The sequence below is a fragment of the Penicillium cinerascens genome (assembly GCF_028974065.1).
Source record: "Penicillium cinerascens strain IBT 15544 chromosome Unknown scaffold_4_segment0_segment1, whole genome shotgun sequence".
Taxonomy (NCBI): Eukaryota; Fungi; Ascomycota; class Eurotiomycetes; order Eurotiales; family Aspergillaceae; genus Penicillium; species Penicillium cinerascens.
In genome coordinates, this window is record NW_026695298.1 from 1 (window position 1) to 25,891 (window position 25,891).

Here is a 25,891-nt window from a genome sequence, read left to right on the forward strand (position 1 = left end):
AAACATCTATCTCTTGGCAAAACGAATTCTTGAAATATCTCGCCAACCAGAGGTCCTAGGGCTTTAAGACCTAGTTCAAAATCTTAATTACTTCAACGGCTACGTTTTGATACCGGTTTTACGGGTCAGAATGGCAGCTGTTGGAGTTGCGCGCCCGAACCATGGTTCTGCAGCTGCGGAACGTGGGGAAAACCGAAAATTTGCAACGCCAAGACCGACCAGAATCAACAACAACAACGACTAGCATGGACCAGCTGATTAACGGCGCGAATGCCGTGATTCGACATATGGAGAACACTAGCCAGGACGAGCCAATCGTCACCCGGTTCGCCATCACGGTCCGCCAGTTCGCTGAGCAAGCGAAGACAGGCGGCGCTCAGGGGGAGATGGCAAAAGTGATCTCTGCTCTTGAAGCAATTGCCGCTGACACGCAGCGCTTAAATACCAGAATTGATAGCATCGAAAAGTCCGCCAGCTCGTCAACCGTAACTTCCGCTTCAACCCTATCCTCGACAGACCGCTGGAAAGCTTCCGGGCGGGCGCCTGGCAGCACCAGACGGCCTCCGCTAATCCCCCTATCAACCGAAGCGACGGCACGGCGTCGCCAGGCGTGAGCGAGGTCGAGCTCCGCGAAGATCGATCCATAACGGTCAAGGTGGACCCAGCGCAGAGGGACAAGATCAGGCAGATGGAAGCCAAGGCAATTGTGAAGGAAGCGGAGCGTCTACGCGATGCAGTAGGCGCGCTCGAAGACCTCCGCCGCGCTGGCTGGAAACGCGGAATTCTGCGCTGCTCGTGTGCTGCCGTCTGGAGACGTATCGCTATTGGCGAACTCTGCTGTAGGTGCGGAGCTCCTTCGCGTCTTCACGAGTGATGGTAACGCATGTTTGGCTCGGCAGCCCCGATCCAGAGTCCATCGTGGGGCGTGGTCGTGTATGGTCTTGCCAATCCGGAGCTTCTAGCTCACGCCTGAGATCGAGAGGGCTTGGTTTAGTGAGATTCAGCGGCAGAACGTGTTGAATTGGGGTGGAAAGGCGAAGATTGTCTACCTTGACTGGCTAACCCGCCCGCGCGGCGAGAGCCAGTGTGAAGCGTCGGTGGTAATGGAATTCGACAATCCAGCAGTTGCCAATCAAGCAATTGATCAGGGACCTATACTGGAACTCGGAGGTCCACTCCGTCGTCTTCTTCTGTCGAGATGGCAGGGTGAAGCTATGCCGCAAGTGCCAGAAACCAGGGCATGTTCAATCACACTGCCCACACAGAAGCTTCATATGCGGTCACTGCGGAGGAGCACCCGACCTGGGAGTGCCCTTCAACGCGTGGCGGCATGATTCGAATCAAGTGTGCTAACTGCTCAGGTAATCACCGGCCCACGAGCCTTGATTGCTCGGTCAAGAGAGAAGCGAAGGCCAAGGCAGAGCAGATACGTGCGGAATGCCCGCCATATCACCGTTTGCCTCTCCATCTCCGTACACCGCGCGCTCTCAGCTCCAGGCCCAGCCCCAGCTCCAGCTCCAGCTCCAGCTCCAGCTCCAGCTCCAGCTCAGCACGAGTCGAGCACGGCTTCAGCACCAGCTTCAGCACGAGCTCCAGCGCGCGTCCCAGAGTTCAACTTTACACCACAAGCCGGGCTTAAAGACTCGGTGCATGCTCCAGCGAACCGATTCGACTTCCAGTTCAGCCAATCGGCCAGCCAGCGTACAGTTCCACTCGCCAGCCAGCGTACAGCTCCACCAGCCAGTCAACCAGCAAGCCAGCCAGCGGCTCCAGAGGACCAGGGGCCGCCCAAGGGCTCCAAGAATAAGTCAAAAACCTCCACTTTCAGCGACAAGAGCTTACCCACTCAGCCAGAGCTCACGGAGACCGCCCTTACCATCACGAAGCATGCCAGGAACTCCCGTTCTCAGCAGCGTATGCTCCAGGACCCCATATCGGACCCAGAACGTCTCCTACAGCACAAGAAACGCCGCTTTGAAGAGCCCCAGATCGACATAGAAAACGACCAGGTTATGCAGGCCCAGATCTCCATCTCCAGCTCTAGCTCCAGTCCAACCCAGCCATGCAGCTACTTAAGCGCTAGGGAACAGTTTGGTATTCAAGACCCCCCAGCAAGAGCGAGCTCACACGCACACGCTTACGAATCCTCCCACCACATCCCCCAGCTCCAGCGCCCACAGAGGAGACGCTTCCACCAAGCCACGGTCTCCACTTCAGCGATATCTTCGACGTGGATGCAGATATTATCATATCGGCAGCACGCCCCCAGAACCAGAGCCAGAAGAAGAGTTCTTCCACGAGGCTTCAGAATACAGCGACGACCAAGACGAACCTCTCATCTAATGAATAAGCTCGAAATTCTACAATACAATGTGAACAAATCGCAACCAGTCATGGCCTCGTTTCTCAGGGATCGACGTGTGCAAGAAGCCAGCGTGATTGCAGTTCAAGAGCCGTGGAAGAACACCCTCTCGAACACCACACACCAACCCATATCCTCGCTCTTCCAGCTTGTCTATCCAAGCACGTGTCTAGACGAACCACCTGGTGTATGCTTCTACGTATCCAAGAACCTCTACCCAGGCGAGTGGTCTTGCACGCTCGTGGACCGTGATTACCAGATCTTGAAGCTCCAGAAGGCCCACGTGGACGGCAACTGGACGGATCTCTTCGTGCACAATATATACAATCGGCAAGGCACAGGCATGCCAGACAAGCTCCGTCAAGAGCTCTCGAAGCGGAAAGAAGTGGAGCATATCATCGTGGGAGACTTCAACGCCCACCACCCAGTATGGGGAGGCCCAGGAGCTCCTGCAGAGGCAGAATCAGAGGATTTCTTGCTGCTGGCTGACCAGTACAAGCTTGACTTGCTCACGGAGGCCGCTAGGCCCACGTGGGAGCGTGGAGGTATGCAGAATCAGTGATCGACTTGACGTGGATCAGCGAGGAGCTAACTGGTCGACTGGTTAACCATGGGCGTGCAGACGATATTGAACACCAATCTGACCACTATCCCTATTACGGACGACACTAGACGTGCAGACGCCGCTTTTGAAGGCCCCAGAACGTCGAAATTGGAGTGCCATGGACGACAAGATCCTCACAGAATTCATCGAAAAGCACGTTATATCACGAGATCTGACCTCTCGCCAGCCAGCAACGTATGGAGCTTGAAACCCAGGCCTTTATACGCACTATACAAGTAGCAATCGACGCCTCCACACCATGGGCTAAACCCTCCATGTGGTCGAACTCCGACTTTACCCAGGAGTGTAGAGAAGCGGTTAAGACCGTACGCTATCTCCGCCGGCAGTGGACTCGCTCACACGACCCACTTGACGAGCTCCGCTACAAGCAGGCCCGGAACGATAAGAACCGGCTCATCAAGGGCACGCTTAGCAAGGCCCACCGGAAGCGTGTACAGAAGGTTATGGAAGAGGGCCCCCGTGGCATGTGGAGACTGGCCAAAGTGGGCGCGGAACCATAGCGGCGTCTACGAGCGTGGGCTTACACCTACACTTCGAGCCCGTGATGGTTCCACAGCGGAGACCGTGGAGCAGAAAGCAGCAGCTTTCCAGCACGCTTTCTTCCCACAACCTCCAGAAGCGGATATAGTAGACACGGAAGGATATATATATCCAGAAAGCGTGGAATTTTCCGGAGATTACACACCATGAGATCCAGGAAGCTATACGAGCTACTCCTGCGGGCAAGGCCCCTAGAGAAGACGCGATTCCGAACGCTCTCTGGCATAAGCTGATCAAAATCCCCGTAGTAGCGAGCACGCTCCACCAGCTCTTCAACGCGTATGTGCGATTAGGCTACAATCCAGGCCACTTCCAGCGCTCTATCACGGTTATTCTACGCAAGGCCGGAGACCGAGACTACCAGGAAGCTAAGTCATACCGACCAGTTGCTCTTCTTAATACAATTGCTAAATTTCTCGAGTCTATCATCGCAAGACGTATATCTTACGCTATGGAAGAGCACGGATTGCTACCAAAAGGTCATCTTAGTGGAAGACGGGGCATCTCCACGGAGCACGCTATACAGATCATGCTAGATCGGATACGTAGCGCGTGGGGTAGGGGCTCTATAGTCTCTCTTCTTATGCTAGACGTATCTAGAGCGTACAACAACGTCTCACATGCACGTCTAATCCATAACCTCCTAAAAACGTCGTCTTAGCCAGCTTACACCCTAGATCGGAGCGTTTCTAACTGGTAGAAGCACGCGTATCCGTATGCCAGAGGGCATATCAGAGCGTATTCCCACGCCAACCGGTATCCCGCAAGGATCTCCTCTCTCACCAATTCTCTATCTTCTCTATAACGCGGACCTACTCGAAGACTGCCAGACAGAAGCGGAGATCTCTCCACTATAGGCTGGGTCGACGACGTGGGCTTTATGGCGACTGGTAAGATAGAGTAGCAGACCATTTCTAAGCTCGAAAAAGCGTGTGAGAAATCAGAGGATCTGGGCACGTCGGCATGCCTCTGTTTTTGACCCAAAGAAGTACAATTTGATCCACTTCGTGCCACCAGAAAGGAAGCACGAAGGCCAGTCCTTTCTACTCGTTAAAGGTCAAGACGGGCTCCATAATATCATCTTTCCAGAGCAAGCAGCGAGATATCTCGGCTTCTGGCTCGATCCACAGCTCACGTTCTCTCACCACCACGAAAAAGTAGTTATGAAAGGCAGCACGTCCATACAAGCACTACGAAGTCTAGCAGGATCTACATGGGGAGCGTCTACGCTAGCTATGCGGAGGATATATCAAGCAGTGGTGATACCGTAGATGCTCTATGGTGTATCAGTGTGGTATCCATGGTTCGAGAAAGGGAAGTGCAAGCATGATCAGTAGCAAATTCGCAGCAATTTAGAAGCGTGCAGCGTGCCTGATCGGCGGAGCTTTCAAGACCAGCGCAGCAGAAGCACTAAATATTGAGCTCTACCTTCCACCAATCGGTATCCAGATGGAGCGTATCTCCGCGGAGATAGCTCTCCGGATACGTACGGGTCCAGTACATGGAATTCCATAGCTCATGATCCGACAGCGTTCTCCATAGCAACGTCAACGTGGTGGATGGACTCCGATGGAAGCACATGCGTGGCAGAAGGGAGGATGCTTAATGGCTCCCCCGGGAACTTTGCAAGGCGACTGGGAGAGCAGGCGAGCATACGTCCGGGCACCATGGCACGCGCCTCCAGAAGTCTTTATCCTAGAGCGTGACGAAGCGGTGAAGAAGCACTCAGAAATCAGCAGGTCAAGATGAGGTCAAGACCATGGTCAAGTAAGTCAAGGAAAACTAATTATTTATACGGATGGGAAGTGGAATCGAGGGGGAAAGTCGGTGCTGCGGTGGTGGTAGAGGCCACTCGTGAGCACCGCCACTGCCAGATGGGCACGGAGCAAGACTCAACAGTCTACTCTACAGAGCTCCGGGCCATTGAGATGGCGACAGAACTCGTACAAGAGCACGCGTAGCACGCCGTGAATCTTCTCTGATAGCCAAGCTGCTCTCCAAGCGCTTCTCCGCCCACGTATGCCTTCTGGTCAGGTCTACCTCCGTGGAGCTATCGAAAACCTTCAAAAACTCGCAGAACAAGATATCCAGGTCGAGCTCCGCTGGATCCCCGCTCACCAGGGGATTCCAGGCAACGAGCTCGTGGACGAGCACGCGAAGCAGGCAGCAAAAGCAGAGGTTCCAGGCCCGCACGACCGGCATATTAAGCTCGCCGCAGCGGCGAGGCGAGGTATTCGGGAGCGGGCGAAGATCACGTGGGAGGCAGCGTGGGAGAAGGAGAAGAAGGTTGGGCAGGCGACAAAGCGACTGATTCCGGTGCCCACGAAGAAGGTTCTAGACTACTAGAAAGGCCAGAGAAAAGCGTCAGCATCCATCATGCTTCAAATGCGGCTTAATATCATCGGATTGAAACGTTACCTATGGAGAATTGGAGTCACAGACTCGCCTCGCTGCGCGTGCGATCTCGGGCACCAGCAACCAAGACACGTGCTCTTAGAGTGCCCCTTTTTTGAAGATGAGCGCAGAGACATGCGAGCAGCGCTCGTACAAGCACGCGTATGCACATCGCTCTCGTTCGACCAATTCATGCAGGAAAAGAACGTGGTTCCAGCGATCTCCGCCTTCATGGAAAAGACCCGACTTCTCGGGCAGTTTCACGCGGTCGATCCCGACGTTATGGGATTCGAACCAGAGCAGCAACAACCAGAGCAAGAACAACCAGTATGATCCAATAGGTAGTGTGGTGGTGGTAGATGAAATATGGATCGCAGGAAGAAGGGCCAGGTCCCCTTTCTTCCCTTAAGAGGCAGAACGGCGCGGAAGCGGCTGACCGGCCGGGGAAAGGGTCATGTATTCGGGGATGGCGTGTCATGGAGGTGGAAGTGAGGCGAAAGTGAGGGCAGAGTGAGAGAAGAAGAGGACATGGTGGTGCGAGGGTGCTGGAAGTGGGAAGTGGGAGCGGAAGTGGGAGATGCGGCGAAACCGCGGAGGTGTGCGGGGCGGAAAAATGAAGTTGTGGGCGCAGCAGGTGCAACAATCTCGTGGGGAGTTTAGAAGACACAGCAGGCCTCCCAGCAAGCTGGAAACGAGCTGGACGCTGGTGGCTGTGTTACTGGGGCGGAGATTGACTTTCCTTTAACGTTCTTTCCTTTGTTTTTCCTTGATTCTTCGGCCGAAAACCTCGGGTTTTTCTTTGTACTTAATTTTCTTGGATTGCGGGCAACTGGGGGCAAGTGGGCAAGCCCTAACTTCACCTCCATGCACGATATATATCCTGGGTGCAGCGCACCTACCTCGCTGCCGGGCAGGCCCGGCAGCACCCCCGTATAGCGGCCATTACTAGAGGCAAGCTAGATCGGGCAAATGAATTCTACTACTACTACTACTACTTACTAAGAAGGCAATGGCTAGATCAGTCGTGATACCACTACACTACTACTCCATAAACGACGTCTCGGACAGCTCTTTGTGGATCCAGACGCTGCCTTAACACAAAAAGCCACCCCAAAGATTTAGCACAAGGCGGTCAGCATGGATTCGACCCCACAGGTATTCCGCAAGGCTCGCGGTCTCTCGAAAGTCTCCTATCTGTCTACAACGCGGACTTGCTCGAAGACAGCCAGACACGGGGTGGAGACGCTCTACAATGGGATGGTCGACGACGTGGGCTTCATCAACAACCGGAAAGACAGAAAAACAGACGTTTTCCAAGCTCGAAAAAGCGTAGTGAAAAAGCAGGAATTTGGGCCAGCCGACATGCGTCAGTTTTCAAACCCGAAAAGTACAATTTAATCCATTTTTGTACCTGAAGGACAGAGGCAGGAAGGTCGCCTACTTCTCGTCAAGGTCAAGACGGGCTCACCTCAATCATTGCACCTGAGCATGCAGCAACGAAATACCTCGGCTTCTGGCTTGATCCCCGGCTGGCTCGTTGCTTGCCATCGTGAAAAGGCAATCATCAAAGGCAGCACGTCTCTGAAATCTCTACGGAGCCTTGCTACAGCTCCGCGTGGGGTGCGTCTACGTCAGCAATGCGGCGGATATATCAGGCAGTCGTGGTGCCGCAGCTGCTCTATGGTGTCGGCTGCGGTTGGTATCCTTCGAAGAAGAAAAGGAAGTCATGGCATATCGGCAGCAAATTCGCCGCAAGGTTGGAATTACTTAATATTACCCCCAGATACCAGGAGTCCTTTCGATAGTGGCAAATATTTATTTCATATATAGAAAACAAAGAAAGGTCACTAAGTCAAACTAGACGCTCTCTCCGAGCAGCTCGTCAGAATCGCTGCAGTCAACTCATCAGGCTGGCTGATGAACGGACTGTGCGATGCATCCACCGTCTCCGGTCCTCATCCCGATGATCCCTTGGCAGTGCCTTCAACCATCATCTTCTGCACCGTGAGAGGAATTGCCGCATCCTGGAGACAGTACAAGTAGGTGGATGGGATATTTTTCCATGCCGCATAAGTACAAACGCTATGAAAGGCTTGGTAACTATGAGATTTCAAGGCTACCGCGCGCTCAACCTGGGCATCGTTGCAGTCGTTGTAGAATATTTTTTCTGGATCTGCAACATTGATCACACCTTATCATCCGATACCCTGAACCATGGGAGGTCATTACCACCGAAGGCACTGATGAGGGATTGCCCTTCAGCAATGACAAATGAGCAGCAGAAGAACAGATGGGTAACACCGCCAGTCAGACCCACTTTCTGGCGCGTGTTGATATCGAGTCCTTTTATAGCTCTCATTCGAGGGCAGGCCGCCGTAAGAGTGCGCAACCACGACCACATCCCGCCCTTCATTGACGGCGTGCTCGATTGCGCTCGAATACGGGAAACATCTGCGCTGAAGTCTAAATAGTGTGTTGGCGGGTCCACTGGTGGGTAAATGGACCTTGTCGGTCTTGTAGCCGACTGCTTCGAGGCGTTGCACAACGGGATCATAGCAGTCAGATTTGTGTGCCAGGCGCCTGGGACGAAGAGTATAGTGGTAGACTGGTTCATCGTAAAAGATATCCGTAAGAATAATGATGCTTAGCAAATGGTTATTTAGAAGCGACAATAAAGCAGAATAAATTGACGACAAATTCAAATTTGATGTATTTTCAGAAGAATGTTATTAGTTGCGCAGGGGGGAGAAAGGGATAAGACCGATCCTTTATAGGGGCTTTGCCTTTCTCCGCTGGCGAGTTACATGTTAAGACCACAGTCCGTGGAGAGAATAAGCCACAACAAACGAGTCCATGTCAGTTATCTGGGAATTGCGAGAAATGCATCATCTCTCCATAGGGGATCTGTGGTAGTGGGTTGAGCCGTGACAAGGCATGTCCCAAAGGCGTAACCAGTGAGATCTTCCTCGATAAGCTTTGAGTTCCAACAATCTGCCAAGAAACTGCCCGTGGTTGAAAAGCGAAGCCTACATGGAAGACAAATGTTATTGATGGGCTAAATACCTGTTCAATGGATGAGTCCAGGCGAAGGCATGTATTTGCGAGCCGGGATGAACGGCTGTTGCGTCCTCGCACCTGCAACCACAATTGCGGCTGCACGAGATGTTTACCCCACACAACTTCTCCCCCCCCCTCTTCTCCTCTTCTTCTCTTCGGGCTTGGGCATGTGATATATATGGTTGCTGAGCGTCTTACTGCGGACTTAAGTGATAGGAACACGGAGCTATTCCCGGATGGATCCGTCCAAATCGCCTTAGGCTAAAGTGAGGCGTTGATACTTAAGAGCCGCTTAACTGCTTATGTAGAATGAGCCGGCGGAAGAATCCGCGAACCCGTCTTTGGAACTAATCTTCGAATCTTACCTAAGCGGTAGATGTAGGTACTCAAAGTCGAAATATTTTTATCGCTGCGCCCGTATCGCTATGGTTGCATGGATTAAACCCCATTGACGACACGAGAAGACCTGTGAAGAGCATTATACGTCCTAAAAACTCCATAAATTTTAGAAATCAAGTGACGAGCCTCTCCGAAAGCACAGATAGGTGTAAGGGTGAAATGCACATCACTGAGTGCCAGGGGGGTGGTCAGATGTTGCTACTTGTCAATAAAATTGATTAAGAGGTCTGGGACTTTAGTAGTATCTCTTTAGCGCCATGGATTATCTACTAGAGCATTAGCGCGAGTCTACTGCTTAGTTCAATTGACTACCGGCGAATGGGAGGGCATATGTTACTGATCGGCTATGATGAACTGAGGTGTTTAGTGATGACAACATAATCGAGCAGGCCTCGGTTCAATCAAAGTTTCTCTATAAATTGGTAAACCCAATGGTGATTTCAAAACACCAGTCCATTTCGTTCAAGTGACCTCGGCGTATTTGCTTCCGCAGTCATGATACCTTCTCCTTACCAGCGTTTTGGATCTTCGATATTGGGGATGTTCTTTTTACTTGGTCTCCTCCACCAAGACGGGTATATCCGGAAAAAACTTTGAAGTCTACCTTGTCATTGGACATTTGGTATGAATACGAACAGGGTCGACTTTCTGAGGCCGAGTGCTATAAGAAAGTGGGTGACGCGTTTGACCTGGAGGCTTCCGAGGTCAAGGAAGCATTCTCACAGGCTCGCGATTCGTTGAAGGTCGACCATACAGTCTCATCTATGATACATAATATAAGAGACCACTCAGGCTCCAAACGACATATTTACGCGATGTCAAATATTTCCAAGCCCGACTACGATATGCTGCGCACGAAAGCGGCCGACTGGGATGTTTTTGACAGTGTATTCGCCGCTGGGGAGGTAGGTATGCGTAAGCCAGATCTTTGTTTCTTTAAACACTTTTTCAACCCCAGAAGCGCTACCCGAAGAAAACACCTCTTTTGACGCGAAGATAGAGAAACGAAGATTTTGCGGGATCACTAGAAAAATCGCCACAAAAATATTCAAGGATGCGACGAGCCTTGCCCGAACATTGGTGAACCTGTTGGGAACCCCTGTCTAAGAATGCGGGAAAAATGGATAGCATTACGGATACTGGGGTCGAAATCAAAGACAACTTCGCGCAATTGCTGATTTTGGAAGCGACGCAGGATGAGTATGAACAGGACAATCAATGACCCAACACAGAGACCAGTCAGCTAATTGATATCTCTCCAGAGAATTGGTCGCACTGGAACATCACGACAAGCGGTGGGGCTTTTTCATCGGTGAGTACTAACTAGATTGAAGACAAATCTCAGAAACCTGCTTATCACCCATTCCTTTGTAGGCAAGCACGTGTTGACAACAAAAGAGTTCCCATTCGATCTGGATACAACTTCAGCTGCATTGGTCACTCTGAAGAATTCAAAGGAGCATATAAACACCATGCTTGATGATATGCTTGACTTTATGAATAGTGAGGGGTCATTATGGTACGTACACGCCATGTAGATTTGAAAACCATTGCGGTACTGAATACACTCTCTAATGTGACCCATACAGACCTATTTTGACAAGTCCCGACCACGTATTGATCCTGTAGTCTGCGTGAACGTACTTCGAGCATTTCATAAGTTCGGACGTGGGAAGGATCTCCGGCGTACCCAGGAATGGATTCGACAGGTCCTCTACCATCGCGCATATTTAGATGGGACTCGGGGTAGTTACAGCACCCTCTGAGGCTTTCCTGTACTGTCTCGGGCGCCTCTTAGAGACATTGGATGAAAGCGAGGTCAATTTGTATCGGGATTTAAAGTCTTTGATTGTGGAACGCATCCGTGAGCGTACCGGAGTCGCGGGAGATCTATTATGTCTTGCAATGCGAATTCTTACAGAGCCGCTCGAAATCAGCTGCATCTAGGTCATTCTTTTCAAAAGTTTTTGGAACTTTATCTTGCATAACATTATACCCATTCTAGTTAGACTACCCCTGATGCGGTAACTTTCGTTATTCCAGTACAATTGTAAATAAACGAATAAAAATAGACATTGTATTCTGTTGTATGCGCTTTTTGCGGTCTAGAATATTTCTTGTAAACAAACCATATAATGTAGTCGCTAGTCTGCCCACCTCCGCAACTTGCAACGATCGATGTATTATCCATGCCGATGACGAATTTTAGTTCAGGCCACCTTCTGCAGTGATTGAGGAGCTGCTCAATGAAGTATTCGAACATGGGTATCAGTATCACGAATCAGCTCTATTTTGAGGGCGTTGGGACCAGTCTTCAAGATGGGAAGCAGGTCGGTGAATTGAACACCATGAATAAACCTTATTATGAATTACTACCTGTTGAAGGAGTATACAAATCAGTCCAAAATTACAAGAGGGATATTCTGTTCAACAAAAAGCTTATTCGCACATCACAATAAATATGGTCATCAGCAAGGTGGAATGATTGAGCCTGGCTTGAATCTTCCCCCGTATTGAGCAGAAATACATGACCACCAATAAGCATGGAACAGCTCGATAAACCAGGAGCATAGAGGTTCTGTCCACTGAGAGAAGATGTCAAACCAAAATAATATGATATAAACACTGATCAAGGCCAGAGATAGGACAATTCTTTGAAAACACGAGGAATATGACGCGATTTGATGGACAAGCGATGGCCAATGTTGTTGCATGTACAGAAATAGCAAGAAGGAAGAATAGTGGTCGATATTCTGAAGGCAGCCACAGGACGTTGAGTCCATTATAGGTTATCCAGGAATAGTCATCGCTGAGACCGTATCCACATTGCTTAGGCAAGGTTGGATGATGTTTCCTATCAGAACCGTCATGCTAGAGCCATTGAGACTTGTATCAGATGTACCAACGAAGTGTGCAGATGACAGATTTGAATCAGTTTCATCAAATTGGAGCCGAGCGACCTGCCTGCGAGAGATGGATACGGTCTGACTGGTGGTCGAATCCCAGATCCTGGACTGTGTTATCATCCGACCCTGATGCAAGTCGGCTTCCATCTGGCGACCAGGCAATCGAGTAGACCGAATCACTATGCCCCTCAAGAGTTGATACGCTCTGGCCGGTAGCTAGATCCCAGATCCTGACTGTCTTATCATAAGACCCTGATGCAAGTCGGCTTCCATCTGGCGACCAGGCAATCGAGCTGACCGAATCACTATGCCCCTCAAGGGTTGATACGCTCTGGCCGGTGGTCAGATCCCAGATCCTGACTGTCTTATCAAAAGACGCTGATGCGAGTCGGCTTCCATCTGGCGACCAGGCAATCGAGCTGACCGAATCACTATGCCCCTCAAGGGTTGATACACTCTGGCCGGTAGCTGGATCCCAGATCCTAACTGTCTTATCAGACGACCCTGATGCGAGTCGGCTTCCATCTGGCGACCAGGCAATCGAGTTGACCGCATCACTATGCCCCTCAAGGGTTGATACGCTCTGGCCGGTGGTTGGATCCCAGATCCTGACTGTCTTATCATAAGACCCTGATGCAAGTCGGCTTCCATCTGGCGACCAGGCAATCGACGTGACCAAATCACTATGCCCCTTAAGGGTTGATATACTCTGGCCGGTAGTCGGATCCCAGATCCTAACTGTCTTATCATCTGACGCTGATGCGAGTCGGCTTCCATCTGGCGACCAGGCAATCGAGTTGACCGAATCACTATGCCCCTCGAGGGTTGATATGCTCTGGCCGGTGGTTGGATCCCAGATCCTGACTGTCTTATCATAAGACGCTGATGCAAGTCGGCTTCCATCTGGCGACCAGGCGATCGAGTAGACCGAATCACTATGCCCCTCGAGAGTTGATACGCTCTGGCCGGTGGCCAGATCCCAGATCCTGACTGTCTTATCATAAGACGCTGATGCAAGTTGGCTTCCATCTGGCGACCAGGCAATCGAGGTGACCGAACCACTATGCCCCTCAAGGGTTGATATACTCTGGCCGGTAGCCGGATCCCAGATCCTAACTGTCTTATCATAAGACGCTGATGCGAGTCGGCTTCCATCTTGCGACCAGGCAATCGAGGTGACCGAATGACTATGCCCCTCAAGAGTTGATATACTCTGGCCAGTAGCTAGATCCCAGATCCTGACTGTCTTATCACGAGACGCTGATGCGAGTCGGCTTCCATCTAGCGACCAGGCAATCGACCTAACCCAATCGCTATGCCCCTTAAGGGTTAATATACTCTGGCCGGTAGCCGGATCCCAGATCCTGACTGTCTTATCATAAGACGCTGATGCGAGTCGGCTTCCATCTAGCGACCAGGCAATCGATGTGACCGAACCACTATGCCCCTCAAGGGTTAATATACTCTAGCCAGTAGCCGGATCCCAGATCCTGACTGTCTTATCATAAGACGCTGATGCGAGTCGGCTTCCATCTAGCGACCAGGCAATCGACCTGACCTAATCGCTATGCCCCTTAAGGGTTAATATACTCTGGCCGGTAGCCAGATCCCAGATCCTGACTGTCTTATCATCAGACGCTGATGCGAGTCGGCTTCCATCTGGCGACCAGGCAATCGACGTGACCGAATCACTATGCCCCTCAAGGGTTGATATGCTCTGGCCAGGTAGCCGGATCCCAGATCCTGACTATCTTATCATAGACGCTGATGCGAGTCGGCTTCCATCTGGCGACCAGGCAATCGACGTGACCCAATCACTATGCCCCTCAAGAGTTTGAAGACAGGGACTCCAGTCTTCCTCTACCACAGGATAATTTAAGACCCAGTCTGGTCTCCCATCCTGAAAAGATATTCTTGCGAGACTCTTTAGTGGGCTAAATATAAGAGGTGAGCAATATACTTGAAGAGGGCTGCTTTCAATTGCTGTTCTATGATATCGAATAAACCTAGAGGCGTCTCGAGCTCGATTCAATAGCATTCCTGACTCTTTTCTCTTCTATTTAAGTGCACCCCTTGTCAGAAGAGAAGATCATCTCTATTCAATTTTAACCACTCACCTCAATCAAAATCTCGAGCTTTTGCATGGCTTGGATGCCATCAGAAACACTTCCCAAAATACTAAGGGCTTCGAGCCAGTGGAGGAATTTCTGCTGCAGAAACGTATCCACGCGACCTCTCTCATAAACTCCCAGCTCACAAGCTCCATTAACCAGGCTAGCTTCAAGATGGTCCATCCAGTAGACACATGAGTATTCCACCGCTGCTAGTGGATTTGGGCTAGGTTTGCAGATATCCTTTATGTGGAGTCCAGGTAATTTGATATTCCAGATATCACGTCGAAGTGTCTTGAAAATAACGTCGAGAGATCGTAGAAATATCATGTTGTGTTCAGCCTCTATACCTCTAGGAAGTATCTCATGTAGTGCTTCCTTAAGTAAAAATTCCTTTGCAGACTGATGAACAAACACAATAGTTTCTTCCCGAACCGTTAAAAAAGACCCACAAATTGCGATAATCTCTTCAAGGGAAACAAGATCATCGTAGTCGTCGTCCGGTAGTTCAATAAGAGAAGTCAGTTCGTGTAGCGTAATAGGCCGAAAGACTGTTGACATGATTGCCAGTATCTCCTTACAGAGCTCAGCATCTTCAGATTCGCGAACCTGGTCAATCATTCGACCATATAGAGCCTCCAATCCAGGAGGAAATGATTCTAGCTTCTTAAGTACATTTATTCGTATCTTTTCAAGATTCTGACACACCAAGGCCACCCAGAGGAAGGTACCTTGCGAGTTTGATAATAGGTAGGAATGAACGCCATCGCGAGTTTTATCGCTATACCTTTTCGCTTTTGCCAATTCGTGAACTTTATGCTGAATAAATTGATTCACTGCTTCAGACACAGATGCCTCGTTCAGCTCTAATGAGATCGGAGCTAGCTGGGTAGCAATGTCAAGCCGCTCAGTGATTTCAGGCCAGTTGCGGCTAGAAACAACCCACTTTATCTGTGGATTGACTGATGATTCCTGGACAATTAAGTCTAGAAGGAAACGGAGCCCATTGGTGCACTCATCTAAGGCATCAATTACCAAATAAGTCATCTGCAGTGTCGGGTCGTTTAGAATATCCCTGAAGATTGTTGACAGTGCATTCCATGCATTTGCATCCTCAAAGAGGGTCTTTCCTGCATAGTCGTACCGAGCTCGCACATGGTGGAGAAGAGATGGATGATTCTTGACAAGTAAATATATCAACCCCCTCAGGACAGACGTAGCGCTATTGATCCGCATGTCGGTAGCCTGACAGAAAAAGAACGAGATGCTCGCATTATCCCCATACAATCTCGTCAACTCTTCGATGACACCACATAGGAGCATCGTCTTGCCTTTACCAGGATCACCCCTGATCCAGAGAAGGCGATTTCTCTCGCTGTCTTGCCATTGTTTGAAACTCTTTGTTCTCTAGAATCCAGCGATATGAGTCTTTGAGTAGTCCTCCCTTGGTATTCTCGATACGTTCTTTGTCATCGTGAGGATCGGTGGTCCGCAGATCCCGCAGGCACGCCTGATTCAATGATGTTTCAGATTGTACTTAGTTAGGCATTCACACCGATTAGTCACGCTCCTTTCAGAGTTTTGAGGCCCACTAACGGAACTGATTGGTGATATGACCGGGTTCTGCTAACTTGGGAAACCAGAGGTTTGGACCGTCATATGATGTCGTATATGCCATTATTGCATCAGGTGAGTGTGCTTTTTAGAAGAGATGTTTGCAAGCATACGGCTGACACGTCAAGGTACCCCGCTGTCAGGTGATCTACTAAGCGGCATTGGGAAGAAAGACGCGTTGTTTGGGACCAGCTTCTCCATCTTTTGGAAACGAAATAGTTATGTATTTTTCTTCATTGGGGTATCTGTGGATTTTCAGCATTGTCTACCTTAGAAAAAAAGATGGAATACTATCAATATTGCAGTGGTGCGAGGGCATCGAGAAATGCGATATCAATCTTACGGCTATTTCCAATAGCTTACATAGTATCTCATCATCTGGTTTGACGTTACAATACGTTTCGATTGTTTGGAGTTGGCTAGCCCAGGAATGGACTAGTGTGTCTCAAATGGAACACTTTGCCATCCATCGACTTGCTCTGCAATACCTAGTCACTGTATACATGCTCTTCCAACCAAGGTTTCCACGAGTAGAATGTACGAGCAGATATAAGGGCAAACCAAACAAGGCACATTAGGTCCCCAGGACACGATCGAATTTCCGTCAGCAACGGTTGCTAGAACACAATGAGGAAAGAATTCCAATTTTCTTCAGAGATAACTCACTTTCTTCAACTCCTCAAGTGAGCTGGCCGAAGTGGTGGCGGAGAGGAACTCGATGGCAGCGGGGCAAATTCTCCAGCATTCAGGATTGTCAATACCGACGGCCCCGTCGTCCTTGACGTATTTCTGCATCAGCTCCATCATTATCTTTGAAATGGGAGCCAGGTCGCTGGTTTGGATTTTATCTGCTTGTCGGACGACACAACACTCAAGGCGTGCTACTGACCGCGTTAACCTCTTTTCCTGGAGATGTAGTTGAATATCTGCTTACCGATCCTAAGCTCGCCACTGAGGCTTATAAGTACACTAGAACAATCCAAGTATGTATGACGAAAGCCTTGAGCGACCAGGTATGATACTCCGTTGAGCAACTGGGCATGTTTAGCCAATCGGTAGGCGTGAGTAAAATGGGGAAACAAACCTGGAGACATCAAGGAAGCCAATTGATTTGGTTTGGGGTATTGCTTGCAAGCTACGATATGATCCAGCGTGAGTGGATCAAACTCGCTAGTTGTATACAAGGCATCTGCAGTCCGAAAACATTCTTGAACGGAGGCCACATTATCATGTTTCATGGAACGAAGAATTTGCAAGACGCGGTCAGCCTCCTTGAGAGAGAATTGACGAATTGCGCGTACGACGCGCTTTCCTTTGAAGCGCAAACATACCGCAACAGTGCCGGCTAGATCACATTCGTAACCTTTCTCGAAAGTGTCCCATGGAGACTCGTGTCGTTGAATTATGTCCGGGCTGGTGTCATTCTCTAGTTTGCTTGTTTCTTGAGTTTCTTGAAGAGCTGGGAGGCGTGGCGAGCGTCTAGTGGCCATCTCATGAGCATCTAAAAGTGAGGGCGCTGTGGGCCTCTTTGTTGAGCGAGTGACGGGCTGAAGAGGCCCTGGCTTCAACTTGGACTCAAGTGGTGGTGCTGTGTTTCCTTGACCTTCGAGTAAAGATTTCTGCACGAGGGCAACCTGGTAAGGTTGAACTCTTGTGACTCGCTTCTCCTTATTTGACTTCATGACGACTTTGCTAAATGTGTACTTGAATATGGCTTCTACAAAAGATAAAAGGGAAATACGAGGAGAATAGTGTGGTTTTAAATGGGACCTAACTTGTACAGTGGGCCGAGGGGTCTTGCAGGTGCTACCGCAGCGGGTGGAGTTGGGAACAACCTATAAAGTTCAATGGTAAAGCTTCAGACCATCTCACTCTAGTGGGAATTTTCCTCTGCTTCCATGTGTATTCCTCAATGTCTCGGGCTTTGTTTTCCGAAGAAGAGGTGCGTCTGGCCACCGAGCGGCGCGTGAAGTATATTGGAGCAGCCAAAGTCAGCATCAGTCAAATTCAGTTCGAACCGCCTTTGCCTCGGGATCTGGATCTCAAAAACCTGGACCGGCTTCGGAAAGTTTTCCGTAAAAACAGCTGTCGTCGACTGGATGTCAGTAATCATGACCCTGAAGTCGTGTCGCAGCAAGTTCTGACCAACGCGTTGCGGAAGGCGAACGTTACATGTTAAGGTAAGGTTGTTGACTAGGCAAGGTTCAGGATATCACATGTAATTCAACTGTAGAATAGACAGAGACTAATCACTTGGGGAATCAACTAATTCCTCAAGTGTTTTGGATATATACATGATGGGGTAGAACCCGGATTAAGCGAGTCATGCAGGTGCATTTCGGGGGTAGATCGGGCATGATTAGGTAGCGTCTCGGCCTATCCTGGTATCATGCCCTATAACAAGGTTAGCCGTAACAATCTCTTCGCAATTAGGACAATTCTTGCCCCAGAGAATAAGCTTGAATTCTTCTTAGGAATAGACTGGGTAGATAACAATTATAAATGGCGGGAAAAATATGAGAACTCTTTATGGCGATACCTTCTTAACTACTAATAGTAGCTAGCCTCTCTACCTTTACTAGTAACTGCCATTAGCTAGATGACTAGTTAGTTTAGGGGATTATTTAGTGACTCTTAGCCTTAGCAAGCTAAGAAGCTAAGCTCTAATAATGAGCTTACAACCTACCTGAATCTTGGTATTTTACCTATTTTCTTGGATTTACTAGCTTGTCCTTAGTCTAATCTTCATATAGGATAATAGACTGAATAAGATCCCTATACGTACTGGCGAGACCAGTAGCGTCAATTCCTAACTCTTGCGTGGCTAGCACGAGATGTCTTCTCTATTCTAGTAACTGGAGCTGGTGTAGAACGTCTTTTTAACTCTGCCCGAGATATATGCCACTACCGGCGTGGGTCTCTTTTACCATCAACAATTTAAGCCTTAATGCTATTTTGGTGTACGTTAAATTTCGAAGTTGAGTAAGATGAGCTAATTTATATAAGTAAGTCTATACTTGTGAAGAACTTGATGAGATAGAAGAGAGGCGTGAAGCTTCCCTTTCTTAAGCTTGATGGGATTAATCTAATTAGTGATGATGAAGAGGAAGACTTACCTAGTCATTTATAACGTCCTATCTAGTGATCAAAGCAACGACTAAGCCAGCGATCAAAGCAGCGATTAAGCCAATAACCTCTTAGAAAGAGATGGAGATGTAGCTGATCACTTTACTCTATTCCAGATGATGAAGATGACGAAGAGAATCCTACAATCTCTCTACCAGGTCCTCCAGATCCAGATCCAGATCTAGATCTAGACCTAGATCCATATCTACATCAACCTCTAGCTTCATCTTCTTCTCTATCTCTAGAACCTCTAGAACCTTCTAAAGGTAGTGAGCTAGATCTTCCACCGCAAAAAGGAGAGGTAACCCAGTCCTGGATGTTAACGAGATTCCAAGGTGAAAAGCGCCCAAGACGAGAGGATTCTATGTTCGTTAGTAACTACTGATTTTTTTCGGCCGAAATACTCCATGTACTTAGTCCATATCATTTTGTGTTACGGCGTAACCCCGTTATTAGGGCATGATATCAGGGTAGGCCGACATGGTGCCTAATCCTGTCCGATCTACTCCTGGAGAGCACCTGCATGACTCGCTTAATCAGGGTTCTGCCCCATCATGTATATATCTATCGCACTTGAGGAATAAGACAATTCCTCAAGGATTAGTCTCTGTCTATTCTACAGTGGAATTACATGTGACATCTCTAACCTTGCCTAGTCAATACCTTTACCTTAACAGTTTGATCTTTAACTACTACTATACCTCTAAAATACTTATAAAATTAATAAAAATTAGTAGAATAAGAGGGGCGTATCATACTTACTATATAAATTATCTCTATATAATAAGTAATATATATATTTACTATATCTAAATCTATACTTTACGTGTATCTTTATAGGGCTCTATATTAAGTAGAAACATATATAAATTTATATAAATTAACTATATTTAAAGAAGAAACTCTTAAGAACTAGATTATATCTTTAGATATGTAGAGCTACCCTATAGTATAAGACTAGTATAGTAGATCTTCTACTTATTACTTAAGGAATAACTCTACTACTAATTATTAGCGAAAAATTTATATATAATTTTATAAATTAATATATAAAGAATATATATCTAATTCTTAAGATACTATAATTATGAGTATTTAAAATATAAGGATCTAAGAATAATTAAGAGATTAGTTTAATCTAATCTAAAATATAATCCTTAAGAAAGAGATTGATATAAATAATATATATAACTTTAATAAGATAGGATAGGCTTTATAATAGGCTTAATTATAACTATAAAAGTACTATAAGAGTAGATTATTATAATTAGGCCTTTTTAAGTTAAAGACTTATATTATAGACTAATTTAAAGGGTCTCTAAAAGAATACTTCTTTATAATTAGTAAAAATAGATAGATTATATATAAAATTAGAGTTTCTTAGCTTTGAAAGGTCTTTATTTCCTTAACTTTCCTATAAATAAAAGAGAAATATTTACTTTTAGTTCTTAATAATTATGAAAAGATATTTAACTCTAGAATTCAACTAAATTTACTCTAAAAATAATATTATCCTAATTTATATATCTATATATCTAATATATCTTTTATAATCTTTTTATATAGATTATTTTATAATTTCATAAGTATATATATAGTTAATATATAAAGATATTAGATATAAAAAGATTATAATTATATTAATAAATTTAGGTTTATTAATATATTACTAGAAGTTTATTTTAAAAGCTTTTTTAAACTAGATTTTATTAAAAATAGCTTTTTAGCTATTAATTTAGTTCTACTTAATCTAAATTATATAATTTCTAATATAAATATTTATCTTTAAACTCTAATATCTCTAATAAGCTATTAAAGCGAATTAAGTTAGAAGTCTATATTAAAAATCATTATAATACTAAAATAGCTCTATTAATAAGCTTCTTAATTAAAAAGCTATTAAAGTAGTATTATAAATATAAGCGCCTAGAGGCCTATTAAATTATATATTAGACTAGCTTATAAAAAGATATAGACTTATAATATAAAACGCGATGATTCTTATATAAGAAAACTATTTAGATATTACTAACAAGAAAGAGAAGCGAAAAAAGGCTAAGGCTAGATAGTAAATTATTTAATCTAAAGCTATAAATATAGCTAAATTACAATAATTATTTAAAACGCTATAATATCTAGAGTTTAATCTTTAAATAATAGAGTTAACTAATTAATTATAAGATTAAGAACTATACTAATAAGCTTTACTAAAATATTTAAATTATATAATTTAGGGATATAAGATTATATATTATCTAAATTTAGTTGAATAGAGTAAGAGTAGTGAGTCTTACTTACTATATAAGCTTCTAAAAAGTAATAAGTAAGGAAAACTATAATCTAATTAATAGGACAGTAGTTATAAATAATATACTCTATATTTTTCTTAAATAGAAATAAGAATTAGATTAATCTAGATATAACTTCCTTTAGAATAATTAAAGTTTTAGAGAATCTACTTATAAATTAGATAATATTAATAGATATATATAGTAATAATTTACTCTTAAGTAAGCTATCTACTAAGCTAGGCTAACTAATTAAATACTAATATTTTAATATAATAAAATATAATTAAAATTATATAGTATTTAATATATAGAAGCATATTTAACTAAGCCTAAATAATATATAGTCTTATATATCTAATTTTGTAATTTAGATACTTTTAGTAAAGCTTAATATTATAGTTCTTAAGTCAAAGATTAACCTATTAATGGAGCTTTAGTTTGAGCTTATAGAGTAGCTAGGCTATAAAGCTAGGTCTTGAAGTTTCATTATAGAAATGCCTTTTAGATAAGCTATCTATTATTCAGAACTTATTTTTTACTATTCAATTTCCCTAATTTGTAATATATATAATTTCATCAATTATTATATAAATAAAGTAGACATTATAGTTCTTTAGTATACTTTAAGTACTTAATCTAATATAAAATTTACTATGTTTAATAGCCTTCTAGAGCATTTTCTAAAGTTTTTTCTTTTTATAGAAAGTATCTTATTTCTAAAGCTAATTATAATTTAATAGCGCTCTTAGCTTTTATATACTACTTAACTTATCTCTTAAAGAGGGTAGTAAAGATATAGAAAGGTAAAAAGTAAGGTTAAAGATTATATAATTGATTATGTAGAAATAAGCTAATTGTTATAGAGAGCTCTTTTAAATGATTGTTTCTAGTTTAAAAGCTCTAATTTAAATAATTAAAAAGGTATTTATAAAGTCTAATTTATTCTAATATAGCCTTATCTAATCTATATAATATTTGTAATATATTCTTTATGTATACTATAAAACTATTAAATAACCTAAATTAAGAGAAAATAAATAAATAAATAGTTTATTAGTATATTAACTAGTAATATATTATTTTAAAAGTAAATCTTCTTATATTTTAGAGTTAAATAACTTTTATAATTATTGAGAATCAATAAGAAGTTAATATTTGTTTCATTTTTAAGAAAATTGAAAGAAGAAAGAATTTCCAAAACTAATAAAGCCTGATAATATCTAAAATATATCTATGATTAGGAACTTTGAATTACTTATTATCTAGAGTCTATTAGCCTGGTTATTAGAAATTTTACTCTTGGATATAATTATTAAAAAAGGCTTAATCTTGATAATATATTCATGATTTCTAGATTATAAAAGAGAGCGCTAAATATAATATTAAGCTCTTATTATACTTTTATAACTTATATAAAAGTCTATTATATATACTATCTTATTAGATCCTATTTTTATTAAGTATTACTTAGTCTAAGTTAAATTATTAAAGAATGATTTTATACTTACTATCTTTATGATCATAATATCTTAAGAACTATATAGTAAGTTCGTTCTATATATTATTTAATATATTTTATAATCTAATTTAATTCTTACTATTTTATAAAGTAGAGTTATTTCTTATATAGTTTTTAGTAAAGATACTACTTTATATATATCTATAGAGAATTTATATTATTTAAGAAAAACTCTATTTAATTTAATTTATTTAAGTAATTTTATATATAATCTAGGATAATCTTAAAGTTTATTAGAATAGGTATTATATATCCCTAGTAAGTAGAATACTTAGGTAAGTAGAATACCCTATTAAATTCTAGTAATTTAAATACTTTAGTAGAGCTCACTAGTATAGTTCTTATACTTAAGATTAACTAGTTAATAAGGGTTAAATTAGTACTTCTAGAGCTTCTAGAGTATATTAAGCTAGCTCTTAAAGCTCTACTATAGATATAGTCTCTATATAAGCTATCTAATACTTAGATCTTACTTTTTTCTACTTAATTCTTTTATTTCTAGTATATAAAAGCTTTTATTAAGCTAGGCATAGAAACGTATATTTTATATAGTTATTTAATATACTTTAAGTACTTAATCTATATAGAATTTACTATACTTAGTAGGCTTCTAAAGGTATCTTTTAATAGCTTTTTAATAAAAGAAGCTTATTTCTAGAGCTACTTATAATTTAATAGGGTCTTTAGCTCCTATATAGTACTTTAACTATCTCTTAAAAGGGGGGTATAGGTATAGAAAGTTAAATATTTAGCTTTAAAATTATATAATTTAGATTATATAGAACTAATCTAGTTACTATAAAGCTATTTTTAATTATTTCTAGTTTAAAAGCTTTAATTTAAGCTCTTAGAAAGGTATTAAGAAAGTTAAGCTTATTAATATAATTTAATTAAATTTATATTAGATCTTTAATCTTTTTCCATATATATACTTTAATATAGTAAAATAATCTATATTAAGAGATTATAAAAGATATAAAAAGTATAGTAATATATAAATTAGAATTATATTATTTTAAAAGTAAATTCTTATTAAATTTTAGAGTTAAATAGCCTCTATAACTATTAAGAATAAGAAGTTAAAATTTCCTCTTATTCTTAAGAAAGTTAATAAAAGAAAGACTTTTTAAAGCTATTTAATTCTAATTTTATCTAAGGTCTATCTATTCTTATTTTTTTTAAAAGAACTAAGTATCTAGAATTAGATCTAGTCTAGCTTATAATAAAGACTTTACTCTTAAAGATTACTATTAAAGAAAGACTAAATCTAAATACGCTAATATACTTAATTATAGTAATCTACTTATAATTTCTAGATTATAAATATAGATAGCGCTAACTATTTATATTTACTCTTATTATAACCTTTATAGTTATAGTTAAGCCTATTATTGAAATCTATCTTATTAAAGTTATATATATTATCTTTATAGATCCTATTCTTAGATATTATCTTTTAAACTAAGTTAAACTATTCTTTAATAATTTTTAGATCCTTATACTTAGCGTGTTTATAATTATAATATCTTAAGAATTATAAATTAATTCTTAGGTATTATTCTATAAATTATAGGATCTAATTTTTACTAATAGTCTAAATTAGGGTTAATCTATATATTATAAGTAAAAGATTAGCTATTTTATATATATACTTAGATTAAGGCGCTACTCTATATATATCTATAGAGATTCAAAAAATCTCAGGATATAAAGTAATTTATATATAAATTAACGCGATTTTATATCTATAGAGCTAGGTATAGAGTATTAAAAGTAGTATATTATATATATCTACTATCTTATATAATTTAATAATTTTTCTTACTTTTTAATAGCTTATATAGTAAGTAAGATACGCCCCTCTAGTAATAGATAAGAGAAGAATAGTCTAATTAATTAATATAGTATATTTAGGATAGCCTAGCTAGATAGGTACTTACTTATAGATTAAGTATATTAGAGTAGTATCTTAATCTAAGTATATATATAAGATAACTAATCTTTTATTCTTAATATATAAAATAGGCCTTATTATAAAAGAAAAGATAGATACCTATTTTTCTAAGGTAGAAATCATAGGATACTTTAGATATCCTAAAATAGTACTAAATCACTTCTAATTTAGTATCTAGATTAAGAGTAAGCTCTAGGCTTACCTAGAGCTAGTCTATAATAAAGAGATATTTAAAGTAAGATTATTATAAACTATTTATCTAGCTCTTACTTAGCTCTTACTTCCTCTATATTAAGGAAGAAGAAGAATCTCTCTCTTTTAATTCTTCTCTTCCTTAAGAATTAGTTTTAAAACTAATATAATCTATATTATCTTAGACCTTAAATCTATACTATATTAGTATATTTTATATTCCTTTTAATTCTCTTTTACTATCTTCTTATCTAGGCCTTTTTTTCCTTCTTATAATTTCTAATTCTTCTATCTTAGGCTATCTAAGAAGATAGTAAATATATATTAAACTATCTCTAAAGGAAGTATAGAGTCTATATATCTTACTTCTTCTTTTATATCTAGAATTAGTATTACTTTAGATATAGAAGATTAGCTATCTCTTTCTATTAAAGAATAGCTATAAGAAGTATAAAAAATAATTAAAAAAATTATAAAAATTATAAAAATAAATTATCTTTAAATACTAAAGATTATAAATCTCTAGTATCTCTTAAATTTATCTTTAAATTATCTTAGAAAGGTAGGGATATTAAGATTAAAGATATTAAAACTTTTAATAATTAATTCTTTATTTAAAAGTAATATAAATAGCTAGTTAATCTTAATCTTACTTTTCTAGCTACTCTATTTAAATATTCTTCTAAAAGATTAAAAATTCTTAGTAGACTAGTATATATTAATAATACTAATAGAATAAAATAGATAGAATATATCTTAGAAAAAACCCTAGAATAATATTAAATTAATACTAATTTATAG

General features: G+C 42.3%; 9 protein-coding genes across 9 annotated transcripts; 7 read left to right on the top strand and 2 right to left on the bottom strand.

Moving 5' to 3' along the window:
• Nucleotides 1-973, top strand: N7498_009092 (uncharacterized protein; the record flags this gene model as incomplete). The annotated part of the gene is made up of 3 exons (XM_058456148.1): nucleotides 130-395; nucleotides 458-839; nucleotides 900-973. Coding segments are annotated over 3 exons (722 nt in total), but the record flags the coding sequence as incomplete, so codon positions are not given.
• A 267-nt stretch (nucleotides 974-1,240) lies between these two features.
• Nucleotides 1,241-2,350, top strand: N7498_009093 (uncharacterized protein; the record flags this gene model as incomplete). The annotated part of the gene is made up of 3 exons (XM_058456149.1): nucleotides 1,241-1,430; nucleotides 1,546-2,094; nucleotides 2,166-2,350. 3 exons carry the CDS (start codon nucleotides 1,241-1,243, stop codon nucleotides 2,348-2,350), a joined length of 924 nt encoding a protein of 307 aa, XP_058303048.1.
• On the top strand, nucleotides 2,343-3,487 carry N7498_009094 (uncharacterized protein; the record flags this gene model as incomplete). The annotated part of the gene is made up of 3 exons (XM_058456150.1): nucleotides 2,343-2,907; nucleotides 3,035-3,161; nucleotides 3,277-3,487. The coding sequence occupies 3 exons, from the start codon at nucleotides 2,343-2,345 to the stop codon at nucleotides 3,485-3,487; spliced, it is 903 nt and encodes a 300-aa protein (XP_058303049.1).
• Nucleotides 3,488-5,286: 1,799 nt separating this feature from the next.
• On the top strand, nucleotides 5,287-5,873 carry N7498_009095 (ribonuclease H family protein; the record flags this gene model as incomplete). The annotated part of the gene is given in 3 exon segments (XM_058456151.1): nucleotides 5,287-5,294; nucleotides 5,305-5,484; nucleotides 5,513-5,873. The coding sequence occupies 3 exon segments, from the start codon at nucleotides 5,287-5,289 to the stop codon at nucleotides 5,871-5,873; spliced, it is 549 nt and encodes a 182-aa protein (XP_058303050.1).
• A 1,185-nt stretch (nucleotides 5,874-7,058) lies between these two features.
• N7498_009096 (uncharacterized protein) lies at nucleotides 7,059-7,964 on the top strand (the record flags this gene model as incomplete). Its single annotated transcript, XM_058456152.1, has 3 exons — nucleotides 7,059-7,308; nucleotides 7,339-7,677; nucleotides 7,783-7,964. The coding sequence occupies 3 exons, from the start codon at nucleotides 7,059-7,061 to the stop codon at nucleotides 7,962-7,964; spliced, it is 771 nt and encodes a 256-aa protein (XP_058303051.1).
• A 142-nt stretch (nucleotides 7,965-8,106) lies between these two features.
• Nucleotides 8,107-8,535, bottom strand: N7498_009097 (alpha/beta-hydrolase; the record flags this gene model as incomplete). Its single annotated transcript, XM_058456153.1, has 1 exon — nucleotides 8,107-8,535. The coding sequence occupies one exon, from the start codon at nucleotides 8,533-8,535 to the stop codon at nucleotides 8,107-8,109; it is 429 nt and encodes a 142-aa protein (XP_058303052.1).
• Nucleotides 8,536-10,497: 1,962 nt separating this feature from the next.
• N7498_009098 (uncharacterized protein) lies at nucleotides 10,498-10,915 on the top strand (the record flags this gene model as incomplete). Its single annotated transcript, XM_058456154.1, has 3 exons — nucleotides 10,498-10,577; nucleotides 10,640-10,689; nucleotides 10,752-10,915. 3 exons carry the CDS (start codon nucleotides 10,498-10,500, stop codon nucleotides 10,913-10,915), a joined length of 294 nt encoding a protein of 97 aa, XP_058303053.1.
• Nucleotides 10,916-12,317: 1,402 nt separating this feature from the next.
• On the bottom strand, nucleotides 12,318-17,690 carry N7498_009099 (uncharacterized protein; the record flags this gene model as incomplete). The annotated part of the gene is made up of 5 exons (XM_058456155.1): nucleotides 12,318-13,651; nucleotides 13,874-14,030; nucleotides 14,401-15,801; nucleotides 16,675-16,914; nucleotides 17,340-17,690. The coding sequence occupies 5 exons, from the start codon at nucleotides 17,688-17,690 to the stop codon at nucleotides 12,318-12,320; spliced, it is 3,483 nt and encodes a 1,160-aa protein (XP_058303054.1).
• Nucleotides 17,691-17,920: 230 nt separating this feature from the next.
• N7498_009100 (uncharacterized protein) lies at nucleotides 17,921-18,187 on the top strand (the record flags this gene model as incomplete). The annotated part of the gene is made up of 1 exon (XM_058456156.1): nucleotides 17,921-18,187. The coding sequence occupies one exon, from the start codon at nucleotides 17,921-17,923 to the stop codon at nucleotides 18,185-18,187; it is 267 nt and encodes an 88-aa protein (XP_058303055.1).
• Nucleotides 18,188-25,891: the final 7,704 nt, after the last annotated feature.